The sequence below is a fragment of the Labeo rohita genome, chromosome 24 (genome assembly GCF_022985175.1).
Source record: "Labeo rohita strain BAU-BD-2019 chromosome 24, IGBB_LRoh.1.0, whole genome shotgun sequence".
In the NCBI taxonomy this organism is placed as follows: domain Eukaryota; kingdom Metazoa; phylum Chordata; class Actinopteri; order Cypriniformes; family Cyprinidae; genus Labeo; species Labeo rohita.
The window spans coordinates 15,698,228-15,718,300 of NC_066892.1; the positions used below are offsets into that span (position 1 = coordinate 15,698,228).

At 36.4% G+C, this 20,073-nt stretch overlaps 3 protein-coding genes across 6 annotated transcripts in view; 2 read left to right on the forward strand and 1 right to left on the reverse strand.

Moving 5' to 3' along the window:
- Positions 1–1,993: 1,993 nt before the first annotated feature.
- zgc:112332 (uncharacterized protein LOC553712 homolog) lies at positions 1,994–11,591 on the forward strand. Its single transcript, XM_051098412.1, has 7 exons — positions 1,994–2,197; positions 4,428–4,543; positions 5,342–5,497; positions 6,513–6,617; positions 8,499–8,708; positions 10,899–11,091; positions 11,202–11,591. The coding sequence occupies exons 1-7, from the start codon at positions 2,184–2,186 to the stop codon at positions 11,302–11,304; spliced, it is 897 nt and encodes a 298-aa protein (XP_050954369.1). The 5' UTR covers positions 1,994–2,183; the 3' UTR covers positions 11,305–11,591.
- Positions 11,592–15,058: 3,467 nt separating this feature from the next.
- sec61g (SEC61 translocon subunit gamma) lies at positions 15,059–16,570 on the forward strand. Its single transcript, XM_051098417.1, has 4 exons — positions 15,059–15,227; positions 15,837–15,942; positions 16,115–16,217; positions 16,416–16,570. Exons 2-4 carry the CDS (start codon positions 15,849–15,851, stop codon positions 16,423–16,425), a joined length of 207 nt encoding a protein of 68 aa, XP_050954374.1. The 5' UTR covers positions 15,059–15,227; positions 15,837–15,848; the 3' UTR covers positions 16,426–16,570.
- The window catches only part of tpk1 (thiamin pyrophosphokinase 1), a 105,137-nt gene continuing 101,190 nt past the window's right edge, over positions 16,127–20,073 (reverse strand). For all 4 annotated transcript variants that reach the window (XM_051098413.1, XM_051098416.1, XM_051098415.1 and 1 more), the window contains one exon: positions 16,127–16,789. In XM_051098413.1, the coding sequence (XP_050954370.1) occupies positions 16,650–16,789 (140 nt within the window). In that variant the 3' untranslated portion in view covers positions 16,127–16,649. The remainder of the gene's footprint in view (positions 16,790–20,073) is intronic.

Sequence of the window (20,073 nt, forward strand, 5' to 3'; positions counted from 1 at the left end):
CCCACTCTTACGTGAAGAAAACGGTGGATAAGCTAGTTTATTGTTATTTAAAAAACGAAATACATCAGCCACAATGAGTATGCAACTAGCAAGACAAATTCACAAGATGCTGGTAGACGCAGTACTAGAAATAAATATGAAAACTTAATTAAGTTGGCTTGAGAAAGCCAACTTACTGATCTACTATTTAGGAATATTCTTCTTCTTCTTCTGAGCCAAATTTCGGTATCTGTCTCCTCCTAGAGCTTTCAAGCTAGAACCACCTAACTTGGCCCAGACCTTTAGACTGGTCTGACTCGGTGTGCTCTATCTTTTCAGACTGATCCGGCTTTCAGTTTTCGTAAACCGGACTATCAAAACCACCAAAAATCCCATAGACTTACATTGACGGAATGTTCAAATGAGCCAACACTCTTCAAACTCTAACTGACAAAATTCAAATCTAAACTCCCAGAATCCCTTAAGGCTCAATCAAGCTTCACTTTCATGTACTATTTCTAATCCATTTACACTCATTTAAGCTTCCACTGTAATATTTCTAATATTTCTAATCTGTCTAGCTATCTAAATCATGTTAGCAAAATGCTAGTAACATGCTAATTGTGTTAGCAACATGCTAATCATGTTAGAAACATGTTAGTAACATGCTAATCATGTTAGCAACATGCTAGTAACATGCTAATCATGTTAGAAACATGCTAACAACATGCTAATCATGTTAGCAACATGCTAGTAACTTGGTAATAATGCTAGCAACATGCTAATCATACTGGAAGCATGCTAACAACATGCTAGCACCACGTTAATCATGCTAGCAACATGCTAGTAACTTGCTAATCATGCTAGCAACATGCTAATCATGTTAGAAACATGCTAGCAACATGCTAATCATGCTAACAACATGCTAGTAACTTGGTAATCATGTTAACAACGTGCTAGTTACATGCTAATCATACCAGAAACATGTTAACAACATGCTAGTAACATGCTAATCATGCTAACAACATGCTAGTAACTTGCTAATCATGCTAGCAGCATGCTAACCATGTTAGAAACATGTTAGCAACATGCTAGTAACTTGTTAATTGTGCTAGAAACATGTTAGTAACATGCTAGCAACAAGCCAATCATGTTAACAACATGCTAGTAATATGCTAATCATGCTAGAAACATGTTAACAACAAGCTAGTAACATGTTAGCCATCTTAGAAACATGCTAGTAACATGCTAATCATGCGTGAAACATGCTATCAACATGCTAGTCAGGCTAGAAACATGTTAGTAACTTGCTAATCATGCTAACAACATTCTAGCAATTTGGCTAATTATGCTAACAACATGCTAATCATGCTAAGAACATTGTAATCAGCCTATGAAAATACAAGCAACAAGCTAATCATGCTAAAACATGATGTTAACAACATGTTAAATCATGTAAGCAATGTGTTAAATCATGCTAGCTGCTTTCATACTTTTACAACTGCTTCAAATTTTCAGGCTAGGCTTTCTCAAGCCACCTTAAAGTTTGTTCTCAAACTTTACTCATCTAGTTATACAATAAAATACATCTGTGCTAATGAGGTAAAATGTCTTGGGAGGGAGTCAATGGGATGGTAAATGATAAGTAATATTAGTAAGGGTAAGATAATATAGCCTAAGAACAGAAGTTAGTGTAAGTTGGAAGAAAGCATATAGAGAATGTCTCTGTTCATGTTCACTGCTCGATTTAAGTATGTGAAATTAAATGACATTACATCTCTGAGGACTTACTAGCGTTCATTGATTTCGTAGAGAATCAGACTGGCGCAGCGAGGGCATCTAGTGGACACACGCGGTCACTGCTTTTGCGCAATTTGGCTTGTTTTTAAGTAAGGTGACGTGATTGTATTGTGTGTTGTGGTGACGTGCATCGAAATGTCCAAACTTGCAAAAGAGTTTCAGTTGAACAAAGCCTCGCTGGAGTTCCAGGCCATCCCAGCGAGCACATTCATGCGAGCTGTGGGTGCATGAACGCATCACGTCCTGCTTATTTAACTCAGCCGCGTTTCATTGGTCGGAGGACAGAGCTCTGGACGGGAGGGGCTTGGATCCGGACGGCATAGTAATATCTCATTCATAAATTACACAGGACGCTAGACTACAGCACTGCTGTCTGCTGAGGGAAACCGGCCAGTATTGGAACAATGCACTCAATAAGGTAAGCAATGTGGGTGTCATGAATGAGTCTACTGCAACTGATACAACTCTCTTTTCTTTTCTTTTCTTTTCTATTTTTTATTTTTTTTGGATCAAACATTGTTTATTATATTAAAAAAATATGCTAAAATGTCACTCTCAAATGCTAATTAATAACGCAAAATTTCTTTAAATACTTAAATACTTTACAAATATGGGAGAAAGAGACTAATTATCACATGGGGAAGTAGTCATAAGGGCTCTTGAGGGTATCTCAGACAGCAGCTACAAAGTGTTGAGTCATAAATCCAATTACATAAATGTGTTTGACTGTGAGTTTGTATGCTGGTTTCAAACAACCTTCAAAAATTGCTGTGAGTTTCAAAATTATTTTGCTATAATAAAAGCTTTTAATACACAGTTTAATGGCAGGTTCATTTGAGAAACTTAAAATAGTGTGACAACATGCCTCACAACTGGGTTTACTTAACTGCATCTTCAGTCCTGAGCAACTCTCTTCAACTCCTTCATCTTTGACCAATCATAACACAGAATCTGTCATTTTGTCCAACAAACAACAGGAGAGTAGATAAACGCTGGTGGACTTGTACTTGAAAAATGGTGTGTACTGATGTCTTGCAGTGGTTGAAACAAGTAGGGCTGTCCTCAGACCTTGACTAAAGATTTTTCTGGTTGACTAGTAGTCGTTTATTTTAAGCAGTAGTCGACTATTAGTCACACGTTTATTAATAAACAATAGAAATTATAATAATGAGCCTTTAACTTCCTACATAGAGTAATAATCGCTTGAGTGCATGCAAAAAAACAAAACAAAAACAAAAACAAAAAAGGTAGATATAAAAATTATGAATGTGTCTGGGAAAAACAGCAAGGAGACTGCATTAACATTTTAATAATTTATTGATAAACTAGCGCTTTCTTTGTTTTGCGTCTTAAGAGATGAAATCTGCAACACTGACTCGTCATCTCAGCAGTAGTGATTTAGTCTTAGTCTTTATCTTGAGACTAAAATGCTTAATAGTCTTAGTCACATTTTAGTCATTTGAGTCTTTCATAGTTTTAGTCAACAAAAAGCCATTGCATTTTTAGTCAATCTGCAGTTACCAACAAGAATATCTCTAATTGAGCGATGGAGGTGTTGTGTTACTGGATGTAATAATGAACATAGTGGTTGTCATTTACTCCTGACATCCAAGCCGCTGAAGATGCAGTGGATTACATTTGTTTGCGAAGGGAATGTGCCTCCCGATCTACATAAATGCGTCTATTTTCTCGCAAATCATTTGTGATCCAGCTTCACTTACAGCAGAAGTGAGTATAGGGTTTTTTTTATGAATCTCTGCAATCACCTTTCCTAATAACGTGCTAAAGCTTTCCTAAGCTAAACGCAGCTACAGTAAACAGGCTCGTCACTCCACAGAGAGAAGAGACGGGTGGGGCGCTCAGAGCTCATTAACATTTAAAGCCTCGACCAGAACAGGATGATTTTTGCAGAACTGATTTTGAAGGTAAAAAGGGTGTTATTTTACACTACCATAGAGAATTTTTAATCAAAGTATATTAGAGACTTTTCATTAAGACCCTGAAGAATCATATCAACTTGTGGAAAATGGGAATCCGGTGACCCCTTTAAGTCCAGGAGACCACAGGGTGTCCCATTCGTCATATCAGCTTTCAGAAGTATGCTCATGAGCGCCCCCTTTGCGGCCACTTGACTTGTACCTGGCAGTCAAAGCGGCATTACGTCACAGAAGTACTCAGAGGAGCACCATGAGGGTTTAAGGTGCCATTTGGGACGGGGCCAAAAGTGCCCATCGCTGCACCAAACTTACATTTAGAACAGACATTTAGGGAAAGCGTAGGAAAGAAACAAAAAGCCAATTGCTTTATTAGAAGTCAGTGTAGCAGCATGACTTTGAAACTGATATTTCAAAGTTAAAAAAGCTTTAAAGTTGCTTTAAAGCATTAAAGCTCTACTGTTGCTTTAAAGCTTGAGAAAACTGAGAGTGAGATTTACATGATGAAAAAGATAACATACAGTTTAAGACACTTTCTTTGTGTATTAAGATCCCATTCCATGCTGTTGTTATTGTGTTTTTTTATTTATCTTTTCTCCTTGCTTAGTGAAATCATAAGTGCTTTGAAAGAACGAGTTGGATTAAAACAAAACAAAAAATGTCCGAATTACAAGATATAAATTCAGAAATGCAAGTTTTCTTTTTCTATTCCAGAAATTTCTTCTGTGCTCAGTGGAGCTCTTCTGCACGTCTTGATGACAAAACAGTCATAATCACAGGAGCTAATACAGGCATTGGCAAAGAGACAGCGAGAGACCTTGCAAAAAGAGGTAAGCAACTAACAAACCTCATTTTATATGTTTTCAGGACATTCAAAAATTCTCAAAACGGTCTTGACCTTGAAAGGAAAATGCTCTGGATGATCTGATTTGTTCTGTTTACTGCACATGCTGTGAACAGCATCAACTGCCAACCTGTTGGGACAAAACCATGCCATGTGTGATGCCACTCTAATTAGAAGAGGGTATGGAGAGGTTAGCTGGAATAACTGCAATCTATCACATCGCATTGGCACTATTGTTGCAGTTGATAGCTTTATTTTGGATGCATATTCACTCTAGTTTATTCTTTTAAATATTGCATAAAATCACCATCATATTCATTGTCTTAATGTCAAATGTGCTATGATCAAAACAACAAATAATTCATCTTATTAGACCGACAGGCTCTTGGAAGCTTTAAATGCATGCTGATAAATAAACGACAGGATTACAATACTATCTGCCAAAGAGACGTAAAACTGTACACTTTCCCACATGGACCCGCTGAATTCCAACAAAGAAACTCTGAGGCTTGCCAGCCAAATTGCTCTGAATAGTATAATAGACGTTCTGCACAGTAATTACCAGGCAAACAGCTATTGTGTTAGTTCATCAGCCTTACATCCTAGTTTAGCACCAAATTAATTATTATGCAAGGACATCTCACAGCAAGGACATTTGCCTGAGCATGTAAACACAGTTATTTCAGATCCATGAAGGATATCTGCTCTGTTTGGTGTGAAATCTTCCTTGACTGTTTGCACTGGAAAGCACATTAATATGAGCTTCTCTATGTGATGTCTTCAGGGGCTCGAGTCATCATGGCCTGTCGAGACCTGGAAAAAGCAGAGGAAGCCAGAAAAGAATTAATGGAGGATTCTGGAAACCAAAACATTGTGGCGAATAAACTTGATTTATCAGATACCAAATCCATCAGAGCATTTGCAGAACTCATAAACAGGGGTGTGTAAGACATTTGATTATTTGATTTAAACACATATTAATATTTAAAATGATACATCTACTTACAGAGGCATGCAAATATTTGGGAACCCCTTACAGAATCTGTGAAAATGTGTTAGTTTTTATTTAGTACTGACCTGAGTAAGATATTTTACATAAAAGATGTTACATATAGTCCACAAGACAAAAAAAGCTTAAATTATTAAAATAACAAGTTTTCAAACCATTGGTTTTTAATACTGTGTGTGGATACCTGGATGATCTACAACTGTTTTTTTGTTTTGTGATGGTTGTTCATGAGTCCCTTGTTTGTTCTGACCAGTTAAACTGAGCACTGTTCTTCAGAAAAATCCTCCAGGTACTGCAGATTCATCAGTTTTCCAGCATCTTTTGCATATTTAAACCTTTTCCAACAATGACTGTATGATTTTAAGATCTATCTTTTCACACTGAGGACAACTGAGGGACTCAAACACAACTATTAAAAAAGGTTCAAACATTCACTGATGCTCCAGATGGAAACCTGATGCATGGAGAGCTGGGGGTGAAAACTTTTGAACAGGAAGAAGATGTGCAATTTTTTCTTATTTTGTTGAAATACAATTTTTTTCCATTTAGTACTGCCCTTCTGACGCAACAGAAGATACTTGCATGCTTCCCAGAAGACAAATTAAGTACAATTTACCTTGACCTTTAAATTCAAAAAGTTTTCCTCCTCAGGCTCTTAATGCATCGTGTTTCCTTCTGGAGAACCGAGAACCAAGGGTTCCCAAATTTTTGAAGGGGGTTATTTTAATAATTTCAGCTTTTTTTTTTGTCTTGTGGACTATATGTAAACATCTTTATGTAAAATATCTTACTGAGGACAGTACTAAATGAAAAATAACCTGCATTTTGTATTGACTTTCACAGATTCTGCAAACTTTCACATACCACTGTACATATACATTTCTAAAGTACTAGTATTAGTAGAATATTATTAAAAATATAATTTATTCATTTTTTTGTGTTTTAGAGGAAAAGCAAGTCAACATCCTGATCAACAATGCTGGAATCATGATGTGTCCATATTCAAAAACGGCAGATGGCTTTGAAATGCAGTTTGGTGTAAACCATTTAGGTAATGTTACTTTATGTTTTACAGTATGAAAGAATGTGTTTACATGCATACACTATTTACATTATATAGATGAATATTATTTGGTGTATTTCCTTTTGAAACAGAGTTCCCAATGGCCTTTAGTTATGTCATGGCCATGAACCGTAATTGCTTCTGACAAGGTTTGGTAAAGTATGTAATTTGATTTAAGTAATTTACAGGTCTGAAAATGCTAAATATGGAAAAAATACTTGCATTTCTAGACTTTTGCCCAACTGAATGAATTCAAGGTGCACTTTTTCATAATGCAAAATGCAGATTATATGTAACCCTGGACCACAAAAGGGTCAATTTTTGAGATTGAGATGTATATGTCATCTGATAAATAAGCTTTCCATTGATGTATGGTTTGCTAGGATAGGACGATATTTGGCCAAGATACAACTATTTGAAAATCTGGAATCTGAGGGTTTAAAAAAAATCTAAAAATTGAGAAAATCACCTTTAAAATTGTCCAAATCAAGTTCTTAGCAATGCATATTACTTATCAAAAAATTTTTTGTTATATATTTACGGTAGGAAATTTACAAAATATCTTCATGGAACATGATCTTTACTTAATATCCCAATGATTTTTGGCATAAAAGAAAAATCGATAATTTTGACCCATTTTGTTGGCTATTGCTACAAATATACCGAAGCTACTTATGACTGGTTTTAGGTCACATATATCTTCTCCCGGTATTATGCCGTCAGCCCACTTTGTGTCAAGGTTTCTCCACCGCCACAGAGGATGTGTTAAATTGGACATTAGGCCTTGATATTAGAGGTACTACCATAAGGGAGGCCAAAGTTTGACCTAGTAGATCCCTATTAATTCATGTGCATCCATGCTCTTGTTTTATTCATAGTAAGATGGCAGTGATGCACATTTTAAACTAGAAATCGTAATGCATAAGCATACAGAAAATTCCCATGTGCATGAGAACACTTTTTTGAGGGCACAAAAAACTTTCTTGTTCATGCAAAAGTTTGTATTTTTTTTATTATCTTTTTTTATTTTTTATTGTTTAAAAAATTGTTTAAAAAACAATTTAAGGTAATTTTTAAAATATATTAAATTTGGTCAATTTAAAAAATTTCAGCATCCATTACTCCAGTATTTAGTGTAATTTCTTATTACAATCAATGCAGAATTATAGTTGTAAAATATCTGTAATATAGTTATAGTTATAGCATAACTGCTGTTTAATGTTTTGTGGAACCATGATACATTTTTTTCAGTATTCTTTAATGAACATCTTTAACACTTTGACTCCTTTACTGTCACTTTTGATCAGTTTAATGAATCCATGCTGAGAAAATGTATTAATCTCTTTAATTAATAAATTACTGACTGTCTATTTCTACTTCACTGTCAAAAACTGAGGTAATTTGACAATATCTGAGGCAATTTCAAGTTATTATTAACTTGTTTATCAGCAGACTGTCTGTAGAATTAGATTTCCTGTGTCTAATCAATACTTGGTCTGACCAGTAAACCAAGTGATTTGGTCCAAAAAAGTGACCTCTTTCAAATTAAGCACAAATTGTGTTTGGTTACTGGCTAATCTTATGTACAAGGCAACCTTGTTTCACACAGGAAGTCTCAGACTTCCTACCTATGTAGAGTAGTGACCCTCTAAATTGACAGCGCATGCTGTTTAATCGTTTATCAGCCAGATTTGGCTTCCTGTTGGAACCTAAACACTCATGTATAGTATACATCCTTTCCATATACATCCACTTCCATGCATTTATTCAGTAATAGACAAATAAGGCACAGGGGCATCAACAGGACATGAAGGATAATGCAAGGTCAAACAATCCCTGACTATTTTTATCTCCTAAATCCACCAACAGGTCATTTTCTGCTCACCTACCTTCTGCTGGACCTCCTAAAGAAATCAGCCCCCTCCAGGATCGTCAACGTGGCTTCTGTGGCCCATACGTGGGGCAGCATCCATCTGGATGACATAAACAGCGAGAAGGGTTACTCTCCGCGGAGGGCTTACGGACAGAGCAAACTAGCTAACATCCTCTGCACACGCTCCTTGGCTAAAAAACTGCAGGGTATGTGACCTTCAGAGCAAAGCTATCAGTGTCAGATTAAACATGATCTATAAGAACTGAAACTAATGTCTTGTTTGTCTTCTCTCTCCTGAACTGTGCTTGATTTGGTATTCATGAGAGCACAACGTGACATTACATGCAATCTTTCCCCCTGTCAGACTATATAAATACAACCAAAACCAGGACACACAATGGCAGAAGTGGTCACAACTGATTTTTGTGTTTGTCTCAGACATCCTAAGTTTCCTTTAGGATGCAGGACTGTCCTAAGCATGTGGAGAATATCCTGTTTTCTGTGCTTGTCACTGTCATTCATGTGAAAATTCAAACTCAAGATCTAATAACAGATGACACTGTGATGGCCAAAGAGGGATCACACAGCAAGAAATTTGTAATCATACCAATAATTCTAGAAAAGAAAAGATTTATACAGATTTTTTTGATGTGCCAGCAGTTTATTATAACTAATATAATACTTTTTAATGTATTTCAGTCAAACCCTTGATTCTATTACCCTATAAATCCTACTGTACTGAAGCCTGTTTCTGCCACTTAATAAAAATAAAAAAGGTTATTGCGATTTTTTTATTTCACAATTCTGACTTTTTTCTCAGAATTGTGAGAAATAAACCTGCAGGTGTGAGTTATAAAGTCAGAATTGTGAGAAATAAACTCAGAATTCTAAGAAATGAAGTCAGAATTGCAAGTTTATGTCTTTTTTCTGTCTTTTTTTCTGAGAATTGCATAAAAGAACATCGCAATTGCAAGTTATAAAGTCAGAATTGCATGATATAAACATGAAACTGCAAGTTATAAAGTCAAAACTGCGAAATATAGACCCACAATTCTGTTTTTTTTTTTTTCAGAATTGCGTGATATACAGTGAACTGAGAAAAGTTAGAAATGCTAGAAAAAAAGATAAAACCCGCAACTCAGACTTTTTCGCAATTGTGAGTTTATATCTCGCAATTATGACTTTTTTTCTAGCATTTCTAACTTTTTTCTCAAAATTGTGAGATAAACACTTCCAACTGTGAGTTATATAGTCAGAATTACGAGAAATAAACTTGCAAATCTGAGAAATTAAGTTAGAATTGCGAGATATAAATTCACAATTCTGACTTTTTTCTCAGAATTGCATGATATACAGTAAACTGACAACTGAAAAATAACGTCAGAATTGTGAGAAAAACTCGCAATTCAGACTTTTTGCAATTGCGAGTTTATATCTTGCAATTCTGACTTTTTTCTTGCATTTTTTACTTTATTTCTCAGAATTGTGAGATATAAACTTGCAATTGTGAGTTATAAAGACAGAATTGTGAGAAATGAACTCACAATTATGACTTTTTTTCTCACGATTTCAAAGAAACATTTGCTAGTTATAAAGTCAAAATTGCAAGATATAAACACAATTCTGACTTTTTTTCTCAGAATTGCGTGATATACAATAAACTCACAATTGCGTCAGAATTGTGAGATAAGAAAAGATTAAAAAGTTTATATCTCACAATTCTGACTTTTTTCTTGCATTTCTAACTTTTTTCTCAGAATTGTGAGATATACATTTTGCAATTGCGAGTTATAAAGTCCAGTTTTACGAGGGGAAAATATTGTTTGAATGTGTGGGCAAAGCGCACGCCTCAGATTCAATCGTCACCCTGGTGTAATTTTCAGGTATTTTGGATTTTTTTGCAAAGTAGTTCTAGGTTTTTCACCCAGTCGGAACCCAAACCGTTGTTGAAAGTTTCTCTGGAGAGTAAATAGCAATAATTATTTTTTAAAAAGTTGAACTTTTGATTCACCGTTGTGACAGGATGCCAAAATGTGTGTAAGGGGCAGAGCAACTTTTTCTAAAATGTCTAAAACCCTTGAATGGAAAGAAATATTTTTGCCAACGAATGGATCTATTGTTTCTTGTGATACAAAAAAACATCCAAAGAAAACATTAAGCATCACCACTGTACCACTACTGTACCACTACAACACTTTTTGTAAGGGAAAATCCAATGTAGATTAATGAAGGATTGAATCAAAATTAACAGACTTGTTTCTTTTAAAACAATTCTGTTCTTAATCATGGAGGTGCAAAATAAGAAAATACTTACTACTACTGTTTTAATAATTTGTTCGCTTGTGTGTCATTTGCTAATTCTGATGAGTGAAATATGGTCATTGTTGTGTTTTTAGGCAGTGGTGTGACTGTGTACTCCCTCCATCCTGGTGTGGTGCAGTCCGAGCTGTTTAGGAACCTCAGCAAGCCTGTGCAGATAGCAGTCAAGGTCTTCAGCCCTTTCACCAAGACCACCATTCAGGGGGCCCAGACCACTATCTACTGCGCTGTGGAGCCCAAGCTGGACAACGAGAGTGGAGGATATTACAGGTACATGCAATACACAACATAGAACATGCAATATAGAAATGATTCCAGTCATATTAATGCTCATTAAGACAATGTCATTCATAATCCTGAGAATCTGCTATGTTTTTCAGCGACTGTGCTCCAGCACAGTGTTCAAGAGAAGCTTTAGATGATGAAATGGCTCAGAAACTCTGGGAACTCAGCTGTCAGATGCTTGGCATTACATGGGACTGATGGAGCAGTGACACTGTTTTAAGAGCGGAATGAAAGCTTTTGGACTAACGTCATAGATAATGGAAACTTTAGTATTCATACAATGCATGACTGAATCAGCACTATGTTTTATATTGTATTTAATACCCTTGGCTACGCTGTTATAATTTCAACAGACCTAATGAACTGTTATGAATTTAAATGTATTTTGGTCTATTAAATCTTTTATCTTATGAATTTGTTTCTTTTTGCCAATGAGCTGCTGTAATATCCACAGTTAATGAACTAAGCAGAGCTGCTAATTTAAAGCATGATTTCTCAGGATGTTTGCCTTCCTGTTATCATATACAAAGTACGGAGCCCCCAAGGAGACAAGGTGATGGAAAACAAATATGAGATAATGGAAGGAAAAATTATATTTTAATGCATTTGTGTTAAACTCGCGCAAAAACATTCAAATACAGTTTCCCCAAACCACTACGGAGCACTTAGAGGAACACTGTGATAGTGAATACAATCAGATGATGAAAAGTTATTTTTCAATGTTTTTGTGTTGGTTTGCAAAAATGTTGTGTTTCCCTGCAAAATATATTAGCAAAAACACTAAAAGCTGGTTTATAATTTAGTGCTTTTGCAAGCGAACACAACGTTTCTCGAGGGAATGAAAAAGCATTTTCCTTCCATCTCATTTTCTTCACCATCCCCTTAGGGCAGGGTTGCCAGGTTTTCACAACAAAATCCGCCCAATTGTTACTCAAAATTAGCCCAAAACTAGCCCAGTTGTGCTTCGGTGGGGATCTCCTGGTAAAAATCACTTTTTGGGGGATAAAATATGTGGACTTGGCAACACTGCCTTCGGGGCTCCATACATCTCATATTATTACCATCACAAACGTTTAGCAAGTGAACACAAATTTCTAAAGAGAACGCAGTGTTTTGAGGGCTCAACACTAAATGGACATGATGGTAGAAAACATAAGAAGAAATTTATTATATATTTATTATATACACGTTTTTGTGCTGCTCGCAAAAATGTTGCGTATCCCTGAGAAACTTTGGGTTCTCTCACAAAACTTTAGCGTTCCCCCAAGAAACTTTGCGTTCACTCATGAAATATATTGGCAAAAGCACTGAAAATGGGCTTATATTTCAATGCTTTTGAGAGTGAATGCGACGTTTCTGAAGGGAAAAAAAAACATTTTTATTCCATTTCATTTTCTTCACCATCATCTTGGCAGGGTTGCCAGGTTTTACAACAAAACCTGCCCAACTGTTACTCAAACTAGCCCAAACATGCTTTGGTGGGGGTTCCCCGGTAAAAATCGCTTTCTGGGGGGTAAAATACATGGTTTTTGGTGGGGTTCCCCTGGTAAAATTCACATTCCAGGGGATAAATATCACGTTATTGGGGTTGCTTAAACCTGTGGACATGAAACCCACGGCAACAGTGTTAAAGTAGACCAATTCCACGGGAAAACCACGGACTTGGCAACACTGCCTTATGGGCTCCGTACACCTCATGTAATTTTTTTTATTACAAAAGTCTGGGAGTGAACGCAAATTTCTCGAGAGAACGCAAATGTTTTGTGGGCTCAATACTAAATGTACATGATAGTAGAAAACATTTAAATGTTTTTGCATTCTCTTGCAAAAATGTTGCGTTTCCCTGAGAAAGTTTGTGTTCATCCAGGAAATATATTGGGAAAAGCACTGAAAACTGTCTTATATTTCAGTGTTTTTGCGAGCAAAAGCATTTTTCTTCCATGTCATTTTCTTCACCATCCTCTCAGGGCAGGGTTGCCTGGTTTTCACAACAAAACCCACCCAATTGTTACTTAAAACTAGCCAAAAAAACTACCCAATTGCACTTTGATGGGGGTTCCCCTGGTAAAATTTGCATTCCAGGGGATAAATATCACGTTATTGGAATCGCTTAAACTAGCGAACAAGAAAAACAACCCACGGCAACAGTGTTAAAGTAGCCGAATTTTGTGGGAAAACCTCGGACTTGGCAACACAGCTGTAGAGGCTCTGTACACCTCATTTTATTTCCATTACAAAAGTTTAGCGAGTGAATGGAAATTTCTAGATGTTTTGAGGGCTCAATACTAAATGGACATGATTGCAGAAAACATAAGAAGAAAATATATATTTTAATGTTTTTGTGTTGGCTCGCAAAAATGTTCCCTCAAGAAACGTTGTGTTTTCTACCAACATGTACATTTAATATTGATCCCACAAAACATTTGCGTTCTCTCGTGAAATTTGCCTTCACTCGCCAAACTTTTGTGATGGAAATAATATGAGTTGTATGGAGCCCCTAAGGCAGTGTTGCCAGGTCCGTGGTTTTCCCACGGAATTGGGCTACTTCACTGTTGCTGTTAGTTGTTTTTCATGTCCGACGGTTGAGCGACCCCAATAACGTGATATTTATCCCCTGGAATGCAGATTTTACCAGGGGAACCCCACCAAAAAACACATATCCCCCTCCCCCCACCGAAGCTTGATGGGGCTACTTTTTGGGCTAGTTTTGAGTAACAGTTGGGCGGGTTTTGTTGTGAACACTGCCCTAAGGAGACGGTGAAAAAAATTTGATGGAAGGAAAACCCTTTTTCGAAATGTTTGCTCACAAAAGCAATGAAATATAAACCAGTTTTCAGTGCTTTTCCTGATATATTTCTTGAGTGAACACAAAGTGTCTCAAGTTTTGCGAGAAAACACAAAGATTCTCAGGGAAACGAGCCAACACAAAAACATTAAAATATATATTTTCTTTTATGTTTTCTACAATCATATCCATTTAGTATTGATCCCTCAAAACATCTAGAAATTTGCATTCACTCGCTAAACTTTTGTAATGGAAATAAAATGAGGTGTACAGAGCTCCTACAGCTGTGTTGCCAAGTCTGAGGTTTCCCGCAAAATTGGGCTACTTCAGCACTGTTGGCGTCGTGGGTTGTTTTTCATGTTCGCTAGTTTAAGCGATTCCAGTAATGTGATATTTATCTCCTGGAATGTGAATTTAACCAGGGGTACCCTACCAAAAAAGCGTATTTTACATCCCGGAAAGCAGTTTTTACCAGGGAGCCCCTACTGAAGCGCAATTGGGTAGTTTTGGGCTAGTTTTAAGTAACAATTGGGTGGATTTGTTGTGAACCTGGCAACCCTGCCCTAAGGAAAATGCTTTTTCGTTCCCTTGCCAAACGCGACGTTTCTCGAGAGAACGGAAAAGCATTTTCTTTCCATTTTCTTCACATTTCCATCCCAAAAAGTTTGGTGAGAGAACGCAAATTTCTCGGGAGAACGCAAATGTTTTGAGGGCTCAATACTTTACATTATAACGTTTTTACGTTGGCCCGGAAAACATTTGCCTTCACCTGAAAAACGGTTTACTCAGTCATGTCTGGAGAAGTGGGTATACGCATAATTTATCCCCCCGGAATAAAATATAAACTTAAAACCTTTGCTTTCACCTATAACGCAAAAGCTATTACATATTTATTATATTTGTCTCATTTTTTTCTCATCACGTCTCTTTAGGAGCTTTGTAAAGTTAAGCCTCGCTTAAGCTACAATAGAACGTGAAATGCCTCGTTGCAGTTTTTAAGGAAAACTGTAAACAGAAACTGTTTGAAAATACTTATTCCAGGAACCATGTTACAATCCTCACAGATGGACCGACAGATAGCGTAAACAACGTCTACGTTGCTTTATCTAGCTCTGAGGTAATGATGATGTGGACAAGTCGTTCAGAGCTCTAAACTCCAGTCGCTAGATGGCAGCGAGCACGTGAACTGCGCATGAGTTGTGAGCGAGCACGCATGCGTCACTCCTAGCGCTGCGTCAGTCTTTCCGCAGTTAAATCTACGTGGCTTTACACACAGCGGAGTCAGTTGTTAACGTTCGGCTGAACCACTGCTTCGTCTTTTGATTTGTCAACACAGGTAAGCTTCTTTTCGTCGACTTTGGGTGTTTAGTAGTCTATATTGGTATAAAGTAAAGAATTCAGCTTTCAAATAAGGCTATACGTTTCAGTTTCTTGCGGACGTGTTTGTTACGTTTCAGCGTAAACAACACTGTCTCTTACTAATCAGATATTATCACTTTCTTAGTCCGAGTTTAAAAGTACTTCATTTTAGATGTTTATGTCGGTTTATAGATCAGTTTAAAAGAGATTATCAAATAATTTGCAAATGTTTTTATAAAGTGCGAAGCATCTAGGCTAATAGTGCTAGTTAGCCAGTCTATAGATCATTAAAGATTTGTAGTTGGTTAACTAAATTAGGGTTTTAACAACTTGAACCTGTTTAGAAATGTTTTAAAAAGTAGCTTTTCAGTAAATGGGATCTTTATGTGTGGGTTTCGGGTTGGACCCCACCTGGGTCTTTATTAAATTCTTACGTAGTGAAACCTGTATAAAGCATCTAACTGGTTTCTGTAAGATGTTGAGAGGACTGTTGTGGTTCGTGTTCAGTTCTCTCATACTGATGTTTAGTGTTTGTAGATCACATTTGTGATTTGAAATGTTCTGATCTGGTTCTGTTTCTCTCCAGCCTCACATCAAGATGGATCAGGTTATGCAGTTTGTAGAGCCCAGCAGGCAGTTCGTCAAGGACTCCATCAGACTCGTAAAAAGATGCACGAAGCCAGACAGAAAAGGTACGTCCAGACTTTAGTCTTTCTAATTCAAGAAATTTTAGGAATGCTGATGCTAAATCTGTAATCTCCACTTCATCTCCTGCTTTGTGTTTGAGTATATTTAACATTACATGTGCTCAAGTCTGTTTCCCATTTACGATAGCTTTATTTTATTTCTTTTTCTTCTCTTTAGAATTCCAGAAGATTGCAATGGCAACAGCGATTGGATTTGCCATCATGGGCTTCATTGGATTCTTCGTCAAACTCATCCACATCCCCATCAACAACATCATTGTGTAAGTAATCCACAAAAAACACAATTAACATTGTAATTCAGTCTTTTATTGCATGTGGAAAAATCATTGATTACAAAAACATACAATCTAATACTGCAATGCACTTAAAGTGATGTGCAGATTGCCTTTTGTTACATTCAGTCTTTGATTTGATTTAATCTGTGATTTAAAGCAGGATTGTATGTCTTTTATTAACAGTGGTGGTTGAATCAGCTGCGTTGATGGCAAACAGACCTTCGGCTGCCTGAAACAGTGTTGGATGATGGACTGAATGCGGACATTTTGTAAAAATCATGTTTTTTTTTGTGTTAACATTTATATTTGGCTGTGTTAATAAATCAAAAGTTACACTACTCATTGTCTTCATTAATAAAAGGCTGTTAGTGCTGAGGAAAAGGCACATTTTAAAAGTTTGGCGCTTTAGTGATTTGTTCACAGTGGTTTGATTCCCATGCTCCATAAAAGGGGCTTGTCGGTGGTGACCGTCACAGGTTTTCTGCCTTCTTTCGGGTCGTTGTCCTCGTAAGTGTTGGATGTACTAACAAGCTGTCCAAAAGCCAATACTTGATTGTCTATAAAAAGAGGACAGAAGGTTAAAAAAAGTTTTATATACACTATCAGTCAGAAGTATTTGAACAATTTTTTTATTTTTTTTAATATTTTTAAGTCTCCTCTGCTCATCAAGCCTGCATTTATTTGATCCGAAGTGCAGCAAAAACAGTAACATTGTAAAATATTTTTACTATTTAAAATAATTGAATATATTTTAAAATGTAACTTATTATATTATATATTATTTTTATTTCTGTGATCAAAGCTACATTTTCAGCATCATTATAATATACTAATACAATCTACAAATGATAATCTAGTATACTGATTAGCTGTTCAAGAAAAAAATATTATAATAATAATTACCAATATTTAAAACAGCTGAGTACATTTTTTTTTCAGGATTCTTTGTTGAAATAAAGAGCTTTTGTAACATTATACACTATAACACTCAAAAGCTTTAAGTCAGTATTTTGTTTTTGCAAAAGAAATTATATAAATCAATACTTAAATTTATCAAAAGTGATGAAAAAATATTTATAATGTTATAAAAGAGTTTGATTTCAGATAAATGCTGTTCTTAACTTTCTATTCATCAAAGAAACCTTACAAAATTCTACTCACCTGTTTTCAATGAAATAAATGTTTTTTGAGCAGGAAATCAGAATATTTTTGATTTTCGAAGGATCATGTGACTGTAGTGATGATGCTAAAAATTCAGCTTTGAAATCACAGGAATAAATTACATTTTAAAATATATTCAAATAGACAACAGTTATTTTAAATTGTAAAAATATTTAAAAATTTTACTCTTTTTGTTGAACTTTGGATCAAGTAAATGCAAGCTTGGTAAGCAAAAGGGACTTCATTAAAAACCATTCAATTCTTACCGTTCAAAAACATTTGACTGGTACTATATACATTCCAAAGGGTTAAAAAGGAATAGCTTTGCATTGCATCGGTTCCTCACCAATGGATCCTCTGTAGTGAATGGGTGCCGTCAGAATGAGAGTCTAAACAGCTGATAAAAACATCGTAGTAATCCACAACTCCATTTTATCAGTTAATGTCTTGTGGCGTGAAAAGCTGCTTGTTTATAGAAAGGAGAGAAATACGTACAGATCAAACACCATTTACAAGTGAAAAACAGTGCAAAACGGTTCTCAACAAAAAGCTAAATAAATAAAAATAAACTAAATTAGTGGATTTTGAAGTAAAAGAACAACGGGGGATGGACTTTTTCACTAGAGGAAGCTTTAGTATGTATTACAGACAGGTATTTTGGCTAGAAACAAGTTAAAAGTTTAAACACCTTGATGTATTTATTTCTTATAAATGCTTCACAAGACATTAATTGATGGACTGGAGTAGTGTGGATTATTGTGAAATTTTTATCAGCTGTTTGGACTCATTCTGACAGCACCCATTCACTGCAATCCATTGGTGAGCAAGTGTTTTAATACAAAATCTGTTCTGATGAAGAAACAAATGTACTGAGGGTGTTAAACGTTTCACAAAATGTTCTTTTTAGGGTGAACTACTCCTTTAAGTTACTTAATGACTGAGAATTTTCACGAACTTAAGGTGCAAAGAAGGGTGGGAAGTGAAGGGGATAAGACAAAAATGCCACCAAAGTGTCCAAGTAACCATCGAAAAACTGTGAATGCACCAAATCCGCCCGCTGTGGTTTTAATTAAATTGGCCGCCCGAGGCTTCTCACCAAACCCGCCAGGGGTGCTTGTGGAAATGTTCTAATGAGTGAAGCGGGACAGAACATGCCCTCGTGTAACCTGGTGGGAACGACAGTGTTTTCTCAGTCTCTGGCTCTGTCATTCAGTTTAACTGCTCACTGGAAACCCTAAGCAGCAGCGATGCTGTAATCTGGGTGCCAGACAGAGTTCAATGGCTCTCACTTCAATGGCCCCAGCCATCCAGCAACAAAAGCGTACATTTCTCTTGATCACTGAGCACGCTATTCCCTTCAGAGAGACCCAGGTGCCACTCAGAAAGAAGTTATACCTGTTGGCTGGAATGTTACCGAATTAAGAATTTCGGTGGTCCCTTATAACACCAGACACACTTGAGCGCAGTCATTTATGTGAGGCTACTGAAGCGGAGAAGAGAGTTTATTTTTTGGAGCACTAGACTGGTTAACACTGAGGTTTTGTACTCTCTTTTCCAGCAGGTTTTCATGAGAAACTATTCAAACTTCAAGATTAAAACTGTTTTTTTTCATATCTTTAGTGAGATACCTTTCAAGTTAGTCTCTGATGAGACTATACTGACCCCCAGTGGCAAACTGCATTGTTGTTTACCACAACATACACAGTATTTACATCAATCAGCTGCAGATGATATACATAATACGGGTATTGTAACAAATACTTTGTTTACTAAGTATATATAAATAGATAGATATGCATGCGTCGTGATACTCTCAGTAATGGCGGAGCTCGGATTTCATTAAATAAATATCTTAATTTGTGTTATGAGAATAAACGAAGGTCCTACAGGTTTAAAACGACATGAGGGTGAGTAATTAATGACAGAAGTTTCATTTTTGGGTGAACCATCCCTTTAAGTCAAGACTGACTGAAAAATGACAAGTTGTCAATCACCCTGTTGAAAAAACCAGCATATGCCGGTAGGTATGTTTTTATGCTGGGATGCTGGTTAGGTGGGTTTTGATGCTGGTTTAAGCTGGTCCTTTGCTGGTTCATGCTGGTCCTTGACCAGCAACATGACCAGCAAAAACCAGCAAAGGACCAGCTTAAACCAGCATCAAAACCTACCTAACCAGCATTCCAGCATCAAAACATACCTACCAGCATATGCTGTTTTTTTCACCAGGGCACAAATGTATTCAAACAAACTCTCTGTATCTAAATTCATACCCAAAGTCCTTTAATTGCCGAGGAAGACTTAATTTCACTGAACAGTAAATACGCATAAAAACACATGAAAATTATTTTCCCCCTAAAATATTATCCCGTCGAAGCTAGAGAAAACAAAGTAAATAAGGCAATAGCTGACACTGGATGAGCTGTTTTACTCTGAGGCAACTGAAGAGACTTCAAAGTCTCAAGAAATATCACCGGACTTCAAAGGAAGCACGACAAGAGGAAAAACAAGCGGAGACGACTGACTTTCGTCTGTCACTAACCATGAACTGCTCACAATGGGCTGCTTCAGTTAATCACGCTTGTCAGAGTGATAATTAAGTCAATTTCAAAGAAACAATAGATGCTGAGATCTAAACATTGATAACCTTGACTAAACTTTGCAATTAACTTACCGCCCCCAG

What these genes read in the sequence shown, in the direction of transcription:
- zgc:112332 (XM_051098412.1), top strand. An exon ending in GAGAGACCTTGCAAAAAGAG is followed by an intron (nt 4,544 to 5,341) that starts GTAAGCAACTAA and finishes TGATGTCTTCAG; the next exon opens with GGGCTCGAGTCATCATGGCC. An exon ending in TGCAGAACTCATAAACAGGG is followed by an intron (nt 5,498 to 6,512) that starts GTGTGTAAGACA and finishes TTTGTGTTTTAG; the next exon opens with AGGAAAAGCAAGTCAACATC.
- sec61g (XM_051098417.1), top strand. Translation starts at nt 15,849, where the DNA reads ATGGATCAGGTTATGCAGTTTGTAGAGCCCAGCAGGCAGTTCGTCAAG. An exon ending in CACGAAGCCAGACAGAAAAG is followed by an intron (nt 15,943 to 16,114) that starts GTACGTCCAGAC and finishes TCTTCTCTTTAG; the next exon opens with AATTCCAGAAGATTGCAATG.